Source organism: Somniosus microcephalus, chromosome 2 (genome assembly GCF_052327205.1).
Source record: "Somniosus microcephalus isolate GS21.2 chromosome 2, FLI_Smic_1.0, whole genome shotgun sequence".
NCBI lineage: Eukaryota > Metazoa > Chordata > Chondrichthyes > Squaliformes > Somniosidae > Somniosus > Somniosus microcephalus.
The window spans coordinates 102,208,443-102,225,573 of NC_140988.1; the positions used below are offsets into that span (position 1 = coordinate 102,208,443).

Below are 17,131 nucleotides of genomic sequence, written 5' to 3' on the forward strand. Positions count from 1 at the left end.
CAGCAAGGAATCAACATCTTCAGGAGAGGAGGGGGAGAAAATTAGCAAGGGAAGAAATGGTAAGTGGCTGTATACATGGCTGCTGTAACTGGATGCTCATCCAACTGCTGTTTTTAGCACAGAGATGCCTGGATATTGGGTGACATTTTGGGTGGGGAAAGAGAATATTTCAGCAGCCATGGGAGTAATAAATTTAAACTGAAAGCCCCTCAAGCTTAGCTTGAACCAAAGTCATCAATAATCATGACATTTTACTGTGACTGTATTGTCAGTAACAAGGTGCTTCAGGCTGCATAGAAATCATTTCTCAGACAGCAAGATTATCCAAACTGGAATCTAAATACTACTCATTTCAGGTTCCAAGGAGCTAGATTTTTATATAATGACCATAGGTGCCTGAATGTAACTGCAGCCATCTGTCCATCTGATTAGAACAAGCTCTGCATAAATCAATGATCTGTAAAGTAACCACATTTAAATTTTCAAGAAATGTGTTCAAATTCCACATGGGCCAATAAGCACAATGAAATACATGGTTTCTTGAACCATCCCGGCCACACAGACAGAATGGGGTACTGGAGGCCCATGACAAAGACAAATCTTTATTCAAACGTGTCCAGAAAATACAAGCAAAACGAAACAGGAGCAGGAACGAGACCGTAAAAAGAATTCTATCCAATGACAAATGGGATATCATCTGGAAAATAGTGTACACATTCTGTGTAACAAATTGAAAGGAAAACAAATTAAAAACTGCTGTACATACTGTACCCCCGTTACAATCCTGAGATAGTGCAGGAGAAGTTGTGAAGAGGGCACTATCCTGTACACCTTACGAACATGTCCCAAAATTCAGCCCTATTGGTAAAGTATGTTACAAGTTGTTAAATTGTTTCTGCCCTCTTGTAATCTCCCTCAGTTTGCCTCAATTTGGTATTAGCAAGTTTTGACATTCCCTCCATGTCCGTATCATTTACATATATGGGGGGAAAGTCCCAACACAGATTCTTGGGCCATACCGCTTGCTACATCCCATCAATCAGACAAACATCTATTTACTTCTATAGTTAGCTGAACTTAGTCAAGGCAATGGTGGTGGGTCAAACTAGATACCTTCCTGGTCTATATAGCTCAGCTATTCATTGGATAAATTCAGTGAGCCATCTCACCCATTGATCGACTCTGAGGTAACACTGGCAGTTGTGAAAGTCTTCATTCATGCAATCACAGAAGCTTACAGCAAGGGGAAGTTCATGCGAATGTGGTGCTGGCGAAAATAAAGTTGATTAATTTTGTTTCTTACTATATAAAACAGAGAATTAGCATCTTTTAAAATCAGTTGAACAGCCATTGCCAAAAAAGGCGTAACTGCTCTATCGAAAAAAACCTCACTTGCATCCTTCCAAAAAATGGTACTGCAAAAATGACTCAAAACTCAGTTAAATTGACATTGATCATATTCCCGTGAAAGCATTTCACTGCCTACTGATGTGTTTTATATGCAGATACATTTTAAAAAAATGCAAAAGCTTCTGTTAAAAATCATAAATGATTGTTTGTGAGAACTGATGACGTTAACTCTTATTATACTAGCATCTTTAGGGTGGGAATACAAGAAAAGCAGCATCAGTCTGTATTGCACAAAGGTCATTTGAATAATGAGGAATATATGATTCAATACAAACCACACAGTACAACATGGAAGCTAAACACGCACAACAATTTCAAATGAAAAAGCACATTTTATTGCACTTAAGTTATAAGAAAATAAAAATTCTAAGTGAATCAAACCATAGACACAATCCCTTTAAGGTTTCTCCATCACATCAGGCAGTTACATACTGTAAAGTAAAACACCTGAAATCTGATTTTTTTTTTGTTTTGTTTTGTTTTAAAAACCAGACTATAAATTAACAGGAAAATAAAAAGAAAAACAAAGTATCTAACTCAAGATTGTTTAGTATACAGTGTTAAACCACTTTCACAGTTCATGTTGAGTTGTGGGTCTTGAATAATAATTAGGCAAACAATTTAGCTATTTTTGCCTGTGCTGCATTTAGTACAAAACATTTGGTATTGTTTTGTCAGTAGCTCGCAGCAATAATTGTAACAGTTGGATATTTCAATACTGTTTACACTAAGACTGACCAGCAATGACACCTCTTATTTGTATGCACATCTCACTTAAATGTTTTGTTCTTTTTGCATTGTCAGTAATCTTAATTGTGTTTTTGTGTTCCACCATAGTCCTCAATGAAATTCTCCACAATACAGGCTGAAAGAGTTCCCATCTGAAGGAATGTGTTCAACATTGTTCAGAAACAAAAAAAACATTCCAATGTAGCACATAACACTTCTCAATTTACTTCTTGCAAGCAAATCATACTATGCCATTCTGCATCTCCTTCCTTCTTTCAGCCTCTGAGGCACAGTTGGCTCAAGTTTCAGTGGCAAATGCCTTTTTTAAAACTCAAAAATCATCCATACCAGATCAAATTTAGAACTAGAGTTTGGATGCGAAATGTCACAATAGAAGACTTAGCAGCAAGTTATTTGGCCACTGGGATTACAGTACAGGGATGGGACAACTTTAACAAGCCCAAAGACCTATTTGAATAACCACCTCAAGAACTCTTCCAGCTTTTGAGCTCTTTAAGTACTTAGATCACTCAGGATAATTTGCCTCTGAAGAACTATATAACCCTCATTAAAATAATCTGGAAGCAGTGGTGAATAAATAGAGAAATACATGTTAATACTGTGACCGATTGTTGGCAACATTAGGTTTTTTATATATATATATATATATATATATTTATATATTTTTTTATATATATATAAAAAATTGTACAAAATTCACAGTAAGGTTCCAAATGTTGAAACCTGGAAGGACAAAACTGAGGCAGACATAACCCAAGTCTTTAAGAAAATCAGCTCTTGGCCTGATAAGCAGCTTGTTTAAAACATAACTTTTCAAATAAAATGTTTATGTCTTGCTGCTGAGAGTTGGCTGCTGATAATCGTTAAAAAAATAATTGCACTAGGCTTTGTATCAAGTCTTTCTGCACAAAACTGCCCAGAGTCAAAAGGGAAGCCAGATATAACAAGACAATATGTGCATCTGACCAAGTCAGATTTTGTCAGTTATAATATGTCATCCCTTACTCCCTTTCCCGGTGATCCATAGGTCTCTGCGTCTTCATCATGCATCCTGTTGCCCCCAAGCCAACATCCTGTACCCACCAACAGCAGGGTGATGTACACTGACTTAACAGTTAGACAAATTCCTATTCCACTTCTTCACTTCATGTCCACGTCAAAGTCCAAAACAAGCAGCTTTGTTTCCTCAGTCCCATTTCTGCTTCCCACTGCACACACAAGCTTTGTATTTGACGCTCTGATTCTCCACACAACGCCTCCACTACCTCCACTTTCCAGTGTAACCAAATTTCGAATGAACTCTCCCGTTTTCAGGTCCCAAAGTTTTACAGTCCCATCGTCTGAGCTAGTTATCACAAAGTTCTTGTTGAATTGGAGGCAAGTCACAGCACTCTGATGCTTGTTAGGCCCTAGTGAGGAAAACAAAGATAAATCAACAAGCCATTCCCCAAAAAGCTACACATCCTTATACACCAACAGCTGGGTAACAACATAACCTCAATACGTTAGTGACAGGAACAAGAGTTCACACACCTTGATCAACTTGGAACTTGTGCCTCCAACTTGCTATCGTGTGCGCAGAGGGCGATTATTACATGAACTTCAAATATTTAATACAAAAAATTACTGTCACCAATGTTGGGAAAATGACCAGGAGAGAAAATTAGCCATCATTTTACAGCTATTTAGAAAACAAAATTGTTAAGTTTGAAATGTTAATTTTAGGATTTAAATTTTTGCTGAAAATGTCTAACACCAGTGATGATTTGTAAACTCAACCGTAGCTCATTCCATATTCAGTGGAGAACATGCAGCTGGATTCCTTCATTAATTATGCCAACCTGTACAAATGCCACACAAGCCAAATAGCCAATTGAGCCTGAATGTCTCGTCGTGCCTGACCTACTCCAAAAGCTGCTAAAGCCTAAAGGAATTGATTTCCTACAGTTTTTCCCCATTGTCAATAATTCCAACATAAATGGTCAGTTTTTTTTTTCTAAATCCATGCTTAGGGCTTATATTCTTCTTGGTAATAAAAATGCATGGTACTGCAAATACATTGGCATTTTGCAACCCATAGGTTATAACTTTAAAAAAAAAACTGAAATGAGAGATGGCTCTTGCTCCATAAGAAAATTATCCCTCATTATCCTACATATTTTATATATAAAAATACCTGTTAAATGCTATTCCTCAGCTAAAGGCGGGGACATATTAAAAGGTTAAATCTGGTAAGGGAGTTTCACTCTCTTTGTCCCTCCCTCCAGCTGACAAACTAGCCGAGCTGGGTTTAATTGCTCCCAGACGCATCCTTTCCCCTCCGAGTGCACTCAGTTGCACAGCACATTGGTCCAACATGCTTTCCCATCAGATCAGTATCAATTTTCCATTTGTAAGATTCACAAATTCCAATGTATCTACAGGTAACAAGTCTGCTTTTGATTGTGAAAATGGGCAAGATTGTGCACACGTGCAAACAGGCAGAGGACAACTGAACATACTTGGTATCAGAGCCAAGCAACAATGGGCATTCCCATTCAACTATCTAAATAAGTTAACAATTATTGATAAGTATTGTAACCAGTAACCGGCAACATTTCAGATTGCTCATCATCTTTCAAGAATAACACAAAATTTGCAGAGTTTTAGTCAAAAAAAGAGCATGGGCCAGATTTTGCTGGAGCGGGGCCTCTCAACTTGTTCTTGCACATTTAGATGTTAATATTTTTTGCCCACAAAGTTGCTGGAAGTAAGAGCGAATAATGGTGCAGTGAGAGCAACAGGGCATCTGGGACCATGGTGAACAACAGGACACACTGTATCTCCTTAACCAATGAGATTAAAGGATTGAGAAGTAAACAGAGGAAGGACTGAGAAGGAGGGCGAATTAGAGTGGGTGAATTCAATGTCAAATCAGGTACAGAAAGAGAAAGAAAGAGAGGGAAAGAAAGATTGGATTGAGAGAGAAAAAAAGACAAAGGAAAATTAAGAAAGAAAAATTAAAATTTGACATTTTTAAAATCTCAAAACAATTCACTTATAATTATTCACTTTCTGGGCAAGAGATGTTGATTGGCAGTCATTAACAATTAACACATTGCTAAAAGGGTACTTATGCTGCTAATTACCAGACTTAACTTTCTATGGTGAGTTTAATTGACAATTCATGTGCAAATGCAGTAGCATCCCATGATTTTCATGAAGTTAACAGTGGAGTGGCGCAAATCGGCCAGCAACGGGTGCCGATTTGCAATTCACAGGGTATCTCTTCCTTGCCGTTATTTTTTCAGCAAAATCTGGCCCCATCTTTACACATTTCCAAATATACATGAATTCAGATCTATTGTCTACCATGCAGCTATTTACAGTCTATACGTGTGGTATAATACCTCCTAATGTAAACTGAGATTTAATGAGTTTAAGGGAATTTTTCCATACATATTTTAAGATATACTACCTTGTGGCTGACAGTTTGGACTAACTGTATTAACACAATATTGTCACAGTCATAAAGGTGGAGGTTAGGTGTTCAAACCCAAGGCTTACTGAGTTTATTTTAAGGAATCTTTCATAAAAATGTTAATATTCAACCTGGTTCAATGGATTCCAGTGGATTAAAACACTGCTGCCACAAAGGTAAAGGATGGGAAGGCGTCGTCAAACCTACAATTTTCCAATCCTGTTCTCATACGGCACCAACATGATAAGAGACTAGGATTGCAAACTGTGGCTCATTTTTCTCTTGATCTGTGTTGTTCCAAATCAGGAACACAAAAAACTGTTGTAACCCCACTGCTGCCTTGGGTTAGACCAAAGATGAAACCTGGAACCTCCATGCCTGGATGGCTCAGTAAAGCACCGTCCAGTCGATTTACCCACTCAGTCGCTCGGAAATATTTAACTACATGTTTACAAGCCACGTTAGATCCTTCTATCTCTCTCTTTTACAATTGGTTGTGTGACTTAATGTTAATTTACCATAAAAACACCAAATAACCCAAGATCACTTTGTTCACAAACTTAAATTAAACTATACATTTGGGAGATCACACATGTGGAAATTATGTTAAATAAAGGAACATATGCTTTGAAACCTGGCTTGGAAAGTGTAATTACTGTATAATTTTCAAAATGGATGGCCACTACGTGATAAGAGTTTTTATTTATCATCTGAGCTTGTAGTTTGCCAATCACGCTTTCTCAATCAGTTTCTCTAGCATTTCTCAAGATTCAAATATTCAAGCATGAAGAAAGAAAGACTTGCATTTATATAGCGCCTTTCATGACTTCAGGATGTCCCAAAGCACTTTACAGCCAATGAAGTACTTTAGAATTGTAGTCACTGTTGTAATGTAGGAAACGCAGCACAGCAAGCTCCCACAAACAGCAATGCGATAACGACCAGACAGTGATGTTGATTGAGGGATAAATATTGGCCGGTTCACCGGGGCTAACTCCCCTGCTCTTCTTTGAAGTAAGAAATAATTTGAAGATAAGCTGTACTAATGAAAACAGAACTATATTTAAGATTCACCACTACTGGAATGAAAACATTAATATTTAAGGCTATTTCAATTCAACGAGTCTTGCTGTAGAAAGAAAGGTGCTTTTTCAGACTCACCTTGTAATGTCTGTAAACACTGTCCTGTTTTGATGTCCCAGATTTTCACTGTTGAATCTGCATTTCCAGACACTAGGGTGTTATCCTTCAGTTCCATTCCACTTGTTAACGACTGATGTCCTGTTAATGTGTGAATACAATTCCCAGTCTCCACGTCCCATACACGAATAGAGGTATCAAGAGAACCGCTTACTACATGGATACCATCAAACTACATTGTTGAGGGGGAAAAGAAATACACATCTGCTTTTAGATTCAAGGGGGAAACAGCACGAAATAGTTTTCAATGAAAAAAAAATTACACCCTTTTGTTTTCATGTTACTGCTTCTACAGGTGTATAAAAAGGAAGAGTAGCTAAAGTAAATGTTGGTCCCTTAGAGGGTGAGACTGGGGAATTAATAATGGGAAACAGGGAAATGGCAAAGACTTTAAACAAATATTTTGTATCCGTCTTTATGATAGAAGACACTAAAAGCATCCCAATAATAGTAGATCATCAAGGGGCAAAAGGAAGGGAGGAACTTAAAACAATCACTATCACTAGAGAAAAAGTATTTGGCAAACTAATGGAACTAAAGGCCGACAGGTCCCCGGACCTGATGGCCTGCATCCTAGGGTCTTAAAAGAAGTGGCTGCATAGACAGTGGATGCATTGGTTGTAATCTATCAAAATTCCCTGGATTCTGGAATGGTCCCAGTGGATTGGAAAACCTCAAATGTAATGCCCCTTTTCAAGAAAGGAAGGAGACAGAAAGCAGGAAACTATAGGCCAGTTAGCCTAACATCTGTCAGTGGGAAAATGCTCGAATCCATTATTAAGGAAGTAGTAGCAGGACATTTAGAAAATCATAAAACCATGTTGACTCTGCTTGATTGTGTGAAAGGGAAATTGTGTTTGATAAATTTGCTAGAGTTCTTTGAGGATGTAATAAGCAAGGTGGATAAAGGGGAACCAGTAGGTGGAGTGTATTTGGATTTCCAGAAGGCATTCGATAAGGTGCCACATAAAAGGTTATTGCACAAGATAAGAGCTCACAGTATTTGGGGGAATATATTAGATTGGATAAAGGATTGGCTAACTAACAGAAAACAGAGAGTCGGAATAAGTGGGTAATTTTCAGGTTGGCAAACTAACTAGTGGGGTGCCACAGGGATCAGTGCTGGGGCCTCAACTATTTACAATCTACATTAATGACTTGGATGAAGGGACCGAGTATACTGTTGCCAAATTTGCTGACGATACAAAGATAGGTGGGAAAGCAAGTTGTGAGGACTTCACAAAGAGTCTGCAAAGGGATATAGATAGGTTAAGTAAGTGGGCAAAAATTTGGCAGATGGAGTATAACGTGGGAAAATGTGATCTGGGTGTCCTTGTACATGAAATACAAAGTTAGCATGCAGGTACAGCAAGTAATTAGGAAGGCAAATGGAATATTGGCCTTTATTGCAAGGGGGATGGAGTATAAAAGTAGGGAAGTCTTGCTACAACTGTACAGGGCATTGATGAGCCCACACCTGGAACTGCGTACAGTTTTGGTCTCTTTATTTAAGGAAGGATATACTTGCATTGGAGGCAGTTCAGAGAAGGTTCACTAGGTTAATTCCTGAGTTGAAGGGGTTGTCTTATGAGGAAAGGTTGAGCCTATACTCATTGGAGTTTAGAAGAATGAGAGGTGATCTTGTTGAAACATATGATTCTGAGGGGGCTGGATAGGGTAGATGCTGAGAGGATGTTTCCCCTCGTGGGGGTGTCTAGAACTAGGGGGCATAGTTTCAGAAGAAGGGGTTGCCCATTTAAAACTGAGATGAGGAGGAATTTCTTCTCTGAGGGTTATGAATCTTTGGAATTCTCTACCCCAGAGAGCTGTGGAGGCTGAGTCATTGAATATATTCAAGGCGGAGATAGACAGATTTTTGAAAAACAGGGGAGTCAAGGGTTATGGGAACAGGCAGGAAAGTGGAGTTGACGTCAAGATCAGATCAGCCATGATCTTATTGAATGGCAGAGCAGGCTCGAGGGGCCGAATGGCCTACTCCTGCTCCTATTTCTCATGTTATGAGTTCGGCTAAAACCCACCAATAGCCATTCCAGCCAAAATTATGCCCAAAAGATCTCGGTGACTGGCTTCAACTGACTCCATGGGAGCATCAGACAAACGCTGTTAAGACATACAATGTGAGTCTGACTTTAGAAGTGCAGACAGTGGTTTATGATTTACACACAGACTGTAACCGTAGTCTTTCAACAATCTCTGCATTTTTTAATTAGGTTTGCTACGGCAAGTAATAAAGATAGTTCTGCCTTTATCTACTACTGTGGAACATTTTACAACACTAGGGATGTAAATTTACATTACAAAATGTATAGCAAATAAATAAATGTGGAAAGCCCTGATCCATAATAAATCAAAAGCAAGTTACTTCAGCTCCCTCCATGGATTGGTCACGCCACACGCAAAGTTAGGAAAAGCACAATTATAGATCTGTGCAATTTAGAATGTAGGCTGCTAGTTATTCTCCATTAAAACACTGTTCTTACTACTTATTTCAGTAGAAGCATACATTTCTTCAACTATCAGCACCAGCACATGATAAAGCAAGTTTCTGAAAATAGTTCTGGGTGCTTCCTGGAGCCAGTTTATCCAAAAAGAAAAAAAGAATGCCCCCTTGGATAACCAACTATCTAACTGATACACAACACTATTGTGGCCCTTTTATGTGACCTTAGCATGAACAATTAGCTAGTTGTTCAACCACCATTTACAAAGCTATGTGAAGTGCACTGTTTGATGCCAGAAAAGAACATTCAGAATGCATACTTGTACCATGTACTGGATTGTTGGTTCAAACAGAACTTGGAAGCAGCTTTTTCGTACTGGTACCAAAAGCAACATAATGAAGCAGCACATGAAAACAATCTGTAGGGATGGGACTAGAGCTGGGGAGGTGCCCAGGGTAACTTGATTGCTATTTTTTGGTCTGTATTTCCCATACCAGCCAGAAAACTCCAGCCTCTACTTGGAAGCCTAGCCTCAAAAGCAAGATCAGGAAATATCCATGTAAGGAACTGTTGCCAAGCAATTGCAACCTACATGGAACAATAAAGCACCTGTCTGCCAGTTTTATGAAAATGCTGAGCCATGCAGAGCCAAGTGTAACATGACACATCATGTGCTGAATATTAGCGTTCAAATTCCTTTGTCATCATGTATATATATAATGAAATGCCTTTGCATATTTAAAAAAAAGTTTTGAAAGCAAAAATGTTACAAATAATTATTCCAGTCTCTTACCTGTAATGAATAGACCCTGTTGGTGTGTCCCTGTAGCGTATGTAGACAGGTTTCTGTTTCAGGATCCCACACCTTAACCATGAAATCATATGCCCCACTAACAACTCTTCGTCCATCGTATTGTACACATCGCACTGCTGCAACGTGACCCATCAACACATGTAAACACTGTCCTGTTTCAATGTCCCAGACACGAAGAGTAGCATCTCGAGACCCACTCACAACTCTGTAATGTTAAACAAGGGCCATGGAATTAGGGGTACACACTAGAGCAAGTTAACCAAATAGAGATTAAATGTTAGTTTGCTTCAAATTATAAGCCATTTGTTAGAGAAATATCCTCCTGATTGCAAGTTTACTTAATACAAATACAATTTTGGAATGTCTTCAGGAATATTGTAATTTCAGTAAGTGGAAGCATAATCCTACCGATTTTCATGGAGGTGCATGCAGCGCACAGTAGAGGTATGACCATATAGTGTGTGAATACATTCGCCAGAATCTGCATTCCATACTTTCAACGTCCGATCAGTGGATCCACTGATGATGATATTGCCTCTCATCTGGGATGACCAGACACCACCCGTATGTCCTACTAATGTTCTTAAACACTGCAAATAAATGGGAAATAATAAAATAAATAAGTAGCTGTTACAGAAAATCCAACATTCCCAATATATGCACACCCGCTAGAGTCCTGAAAGCTGATGTCACTGAATCCTTAAATCTCTCAGCTAAGTATGGTATGAAACAGTTTACTAGCTGTTAGGATCAGAGTCTCTGCTATCATTTCCTTTTGAATGCAAGAGATTTGAAAAGCCTTAAAAGTTTCTCTCAAAAGCAGGTCATTTGGATAAGCACCATTGAGTGCCATGTGTGGTCCCCCAACTTACATATTTCAACTGTGTTACTTTTAGGATGGATTTAAGTTAAGCAGCTTGAAAAACACAGAATTGGTTCACTCTTAAAAGTCTCAAATTCTGAAATCTGAAACATGGACACAGAAAATGTTCTCACTATAGAACAGTATTCATTTTGAAATCCAACACACCACAATGTGCAAAAACATGGCAGATTCTCATAATCCTAAGTAAATGCCAACACTGCTGAAGGCAACAGAAAATGCTGGAAATACTCAGCAGGCCAGGCAGCATCCGTGGAGAGAGAAACAGAGTTAACGTTTCAGGTCTGGGACCCTTCATCAGAACTGGAAAAAGCTGGAGATGTAACAGATATTAAGCAGGTGCAGAGACGAGGAGGGGTGGGGGTGGGGCGCGGTGGGAGGGGAGGAAGGAATTGAAGGAACACACTGTGCTAAGATAAGAGGCAGGAAAGAAAAAATGTTGCAAATGGGGATGGCAAAATCATACAGCATGAAAAATGGGAGCAGGGGTTATAGTTTAAAATTGTTGAACTCAATGTTGAGTCCAGAAGGCTGTAAAGTGCCTAATTGAAAGATGAGGTGCTGTTCCTCGAGCTTACGTTGAGCTTCATTGGAACAATGTAAGAGGCCGAGGACAGAAAGATCAGAGTGGGAGTGAAGCGGTGAATTAAAGTGACAGGCGACCAGAAGCTCAGGGTCACCCTTGCGGACTGAACGGAGGTGTTCTGCAAAGTGGTCGCCCAATCTGCGTTTGATCTCCCCAATGTAGAGGAGACCACATCGTGAGCAGCGAATACAGTATACTAAATTGCAAGTAGTACAAGTAAATCGCTGTTTCACCTGGAAGGGGTGTTTGGGGCCCTGGACAGTGGGAAGGGAGGAGGTAAAAGGGCAGGTGCTGCATCTCCTGCGCTTGCATGGGAAGGTGCCGGGCGAAGGGGAAGGGCTGATTGAGGAGTGGACCAGGGTGTCGCGGAGGGAGCGGTCCCTTCGGAATGCTGAAAGGGGAGGTGAGGGGAAGATGCGTTTGGTGGTGGGATCACGTTGGAGTTGGCGGAAATGGCGGCGGATGATCCGTTGAATGTGGAGGCTGGTGGGGTGAAATGTGAGGACAAGGGGAACCCTATTGTGGTTCTGGGAGGGAGGGGAAGGAGTGAGAGCAGAGCTGCGGGAAATGGAACGGAGACGGTCAAGGGCCGTGTCAACCACAGTAGAGGGGAATCCTCGGTTGAGGAAAAAGGAAGACATGTCGGAAGCACTGGTATGGAAGGTGGCATCGTCAGAACAGACGTGGCGGAGACGAAGAAACTGGGTGAATGGAATAGAGTCCTTATAGGAAGCGGGACGGGAGGAAGTGTAGTCCAGGTAGCTGTGGGAGACAGTGGGCTTGTAGTGGATGTTTGTCGAAAGCCGATCGCCAGAAATGGAGACAGAGAAGTCAAGGAAGGGAAGAGAAGAGTCCGAGATGGACCATGTGAAGATGAAGGAAGGGTGGAAATTGGAAGTAAAGTGAATGAACTTTTCTAGTTCAGGGCGAGAGCAGGAAACAGCACCGATACAGTCATCGATGTACTGGAAAAAGAGGTGAGGGAGGTGATCCAAGTAGGACTGGAAAAAAATGTTCCACATATCCCATGAAAAGGCAGGAATAGCTAGAGCCCATGCGGGTTCCCATAGCAACACCTTTAATTTGGAGGAAGTGAGTGGAGTCAGAGGAGAAGTTGTTCAATGTGAGAACAAGTTCAGCCAGGCAGAGGAGTGTGGTGGTGGATGGGGACTGGTTGGGCCTCCACTCAAGGAAGAAGCGGAGCGCCCTCAGGCCGTCCTGGTGGGGGATGGAGGTGTAGAGGGATTGGACGTCCATAATGAAAAGGAGACGGTTGGGGCCAGGAAACTGTTAAAGTGGCGGAGGGCATCGGAAGAGTCGCGAATGTAGCTGTGAAGAAACTGGACAAGGGGAGAAAAAATAAGAGTCGAGATAGGAAGAGGGAAGTTCCGTGGGGCAAGAACAGGCTGAAACGATGGGTCTACCGGGGCAGTCCTGTTGGTGGATCTTGGGAAGGAGGTAGAAGCGGGTTGTGCGGGGTTGGGGGACTATGAGGTTGGCGGCCATGGAGGGAAGATCACCAGAGGAGATGAGGTCAGTGACAGTCTTGGAAACAATGGCTTGATGTTTGCAAGTGGGGTCATGGTCCAGGCGGAGGTAGGAGGAGGTGTCGGAGAGTTGGCGTTCAGCTTCCGCACGGTAGAGGTCGGTTCACTGAACAACAGCACCACCCTTGTCAGCAGGTTTAATGATAATGTTAGGGTTGGATGGGAGAGAACAGAGTGCTGCAAGTTCAGAGGGAGGTAGGTTGGAGTGAGAGAGGGGAGCAGAGAAATTGAAACGGCCGATGTCCTGCCAGCAGTTAGCAATGAAAAGATCGAGAGAAACTGAAGGCAGTTTTGTTCAATATGGTTTATTCATGTATTGATGAAGGTACTTGTAATAACAGAAAGGTTTCCGCAGGCAAACAATAATAAACTGCTTTATTTGATCTCATACCATCAAACCAGCCAGATCTTTAGAATGATTATCCACCTGACTTAATACTCTAAACATTTGGATTTTTGAAGGCGATTTACAAGAACAAAATTGGTATTGAAGCCTGGATTCAAAATATTATGAAATAATGAAAGCACACCTTATGCCCTTTCCACATTTGTTATTCTTGGGCAACAAGAATTTGAACCATTTTCCTGTGTCATTTCTGCTAAATCATCCCAAAGAGAGGAACTCTGGTTAGACATTCAGGTTAATACCACTGCAGTTCTGCAGATTAACCTGCCTCTCAGTCTGGGTTCTGATATTGGGCAACAGGAGAACCATAAGAGAGAATTTAGGAAATTTCATTAAACTGTAGGCTGTTGCTTCCATACTACTGATTGATCATCCCATCTTAGCAGCGCACTTGTCAGGACCTTGATAAAAGACTTCAGCGCATTCTTGCTGTACAGTGATGACATACATCATTTCTGGCATTCAAGAAATGCACAGCAAATGCTAAACTAGGTTACATGGGTCAATATCCATAGCAGCATAGAGCTCAGGCAGCCATATGGAGTTAGTTATGATAGTAAATGTTCTCTATAATCCCAATAGTGACAATGTATCAAAATATGTTCTTTTTCTAAAACTATATATCAGCGTTCAGATATGAAACAACCTATATTTTATTCTATATTTAACTTGCCGACACATAGCATGCTTTAATCATAGAAGATTGGAAGGAGCTTTCAGAGCAGAAGTAAATCCATTGGAACAGCTAGCCAACTGTAGGAGACCTGAACTGCACAAGTTGAAATGCAATTCAAGTTAGCAATAACTTACTTTAGTGCGTTGCACAATTTTGTTGCAGAGGCAATGAGCAAAATGTATATTTCACTTCACTGACATGATGGGGAATTGTGTTCTGAAGTTGACTTTTGTAATGGATATGAAGTCAGGATACAGAGCACAATAAGGTCACAATCGACCAGTCAAAAAGGATACAGAGCACAATAAGGTCACAATCGACCAGTCAAAAAGGATACAGAGCACAATAAGGTCACAATCGACCAGTCAAACCTCCACCCACTCTTTCCCTCCCCCTACCATCGATGCTACTTAGTTAGTGCAATTCCAATTTGCATCCCACCTCTCCTGATGGCAGAGACTCAAACACTCACGAGTGCAAATTGCCTTTGGTGCCTTGCCAAAATGGCCATTTCTCATGTGTGTTAGATTCCTATTTGACCAGATGGGCATCACAGCCAAATCTAATCTTATCCTCACCTGATACTCGCATAGAACACTTTCCAGCAGGAACCACTGGATACCAATTAGGAGTGGGAATCCTGGCTGATACTTTTCCTTAATCTAGGGGCAGTACTATGAAATGAAGGATCCTTACAACAATTTGTATTTATATAGCGCCTTTAACGTAGTAAAATGTCCTAAGGCGACTCACAGTAGTGTTATCAAACAAAATTTGAAACCGAGCCACTTAAGATATTAAGGGCAGATGACCTAAAGCTTGGTGAAAGAGGTAGGTTTTAAGGAGCGTCTTACTGTTATTCATTGCTCAGGTCATCAAAATCAACACAGAGCAGAGCCACAAATACATTCAAAACCTTTTCTGATAAAGAATTGACAAAATTGCATTAAATCCCCAGTGCCATGCAGCCGTCTCGTGACCAAGAGAGAAGCTGCAGCATGTTTCCAGGTCTAGTCAATGCTGACTGGTAATCAGAGAAAGCCTTTGGCATCTGCTGGGAACCTCCACTTAAGAGCAGGAACTCACTGTCGATCAATCCCAGGAATCAGTACACCAACTTACTGTACTTCTGAGAAGACTTAATTTCAAATACAGAGGGGTTTTCATTTTCCAATCCTAGGTGGAGCATTTCACAATTCAGATATTTTGTGGAAATATTCTCACACAACTCTGCCTTCGCATTCAGTTCATAATATCCACAATAAAACCATGCTTCAATTGATCTGCAGTGAGATTATTTAAAAGTACATTATTCTCTTTTGTCTTTTTTGTAATTATTTCATTCCAATCTCTTGTTCTTTTCAGTCTTGGCAAATGTTATTGTAGCAAGTTGTTTACTGATGGCCCTTAGCTCAATCAGCTTGAATGCACAGAGACTACCGATTAAAACATTTCAATTTACAACAGATTTGAAATGGGCAAGTGCACTGATTGAAGGAGGATACTGTAGGTATAGATCAAAGGCGGTGAAAGTAACACTACAAAATGTGTTCAGCATCTGCCTTAAGGCAAAAAATACTTTGAATTTACTTTGGACAAATAAAAAGGGTACAGGAAGCACAGTCATTAACCAGGTTGGAATATGCTCAAGACAAATGTCCTTTTGCTTCACCCACATTTCTTGAGACAGGGTGTGACTCCTTAGTTACAACCAACAGGAAAATAAACTAAATTTCTAAAACTAGAATAGTTTGTGCCCCCTGTTCTAATTTTAACTTTTAATTTTTCTAAACAGCTTCCTATTGAAAACTCACAGGCAGGATCTGGATGGAACTGAAGAAACTTACCTTTCCTGTAACAGCTGACCACACTTTCAGTGTGTTGTCGTCAGAGCCACTGACAATTCGGTTACCACAGAATTGTAGGCACGTGATCACATGATCGTCATGACCTTTTAGCACCTGCTGAGAAAGAATATCTCACACTCAGAGCCAGGGCAAATTGGAATCAACTATCTCTCATTACAAAAATAATGCTCCCACCATTCTAATGCTTTCACCCCCGAAGACAGCAGGGTTCTAGCAGCACCAGATGCTCAAATATAGAGTCATCGTGGCCATTCTTCACATAGGAGCCTATACAGTTAGTCTTCACAAACTAGATGATCACAGATATGTCCAATTCTGTCCTCACCGCACCTCCACACGTGGATCCTCTAGCAGAAATCAGTGCATCGTAATCAGGATTGCGGATCCTGGCTGATTTTGTTCCGCTCCCCCCATCATCCCAACACAAATCCAGAGAAAATTAGGACAATTTTAGTGCTTCTACTGCTACTCCTGTTGAGATCAGCACAAAGCAGAGACTGAACCATGGAGATTCTTGGTTTGCATAACTCAGTTCCACACTGAGCAATGCAGTTGCCAATTAAGCAATCCAGGGAGTTTTTTTTTCCTGATTTAGACATTTTTATAAAAAAAAGCATTTAAATTTCTGATTCTCCTTTTCCATCAACACAAACTGCAGTTTTTGTTTAGGGCAAGACTAAGGTTTACCTTTTACCACATGACATTCTGGAGGGGGGGGGGGGGGTGAACAGCCAGTTGTCGTGGTGCATATAGGTACCAACGATATAGGTAAAAACCAGGATGAGGTCCTAAAAGCTGAATATAGGGAGTTAGGAGGTAAATTAAAAAATAGGACCTCAAAGGTAGTAATCCAAGGATTGCTACCAGTGCCACGTGCTAGTCAGAGTAGAAATAGAAGGATATTTCAGATGAATACGTGGCTAGAGGAATGGTGCAAGGGGGAGGGATTCAAATTCCTGGGACATTGGAACTGGTTCTGGGGGAGGTGGGACCAGTACAAATGGGTGAACAGGTGATGTGTTACTGTTGCGAAATGTGGGAGCCGGTGGACCCCATTGAGGCTCACGGT

General features: G+C 40.6%; 1 protein-coding gene across 11 annotated transcripts in view; it reads right to left on the bottom strand.

Moving 5' to 3' along the window:
* Window positions 1-588: 588 nt before the first annotated feature.
* The window catches only part of fbxw7 (F-box and WD repeat domain containing 7), a 632,150-nt gene continuing 615,607 nt past the window's right edge, over window positions 589-17,131 (bottom strand). For 6 of the 11 annotated variants that reach the window (XM_086011787.1, XM_086011771.1, XM_086011760.1 and 3 more), the window contains 5 exons: window positions 16,042-16,158; window positions 10,505-10,686; window positions 10,076-10,301; window positions 6,782-6,992; window positions 589-3,569 (listed from right to left, as the gene is read on the bottom strand). In XM_086011787.1, the coding sequence (XP_085867913.1) occupies window positions 3,301-3,569; window positions 6,782-6,992; window positions 10,076-10,301; window positions 10,505-10,686; window positions 16,042-16,158 (1,005 nt within the window). In that variant the 3' untranslated portion in view covers window positions 589-3,300. The other 5 variants (XM_086011776.1, XM_086011765.1, XM_086011807.1 and 2 more) reach the window with 3 other exon arrangements.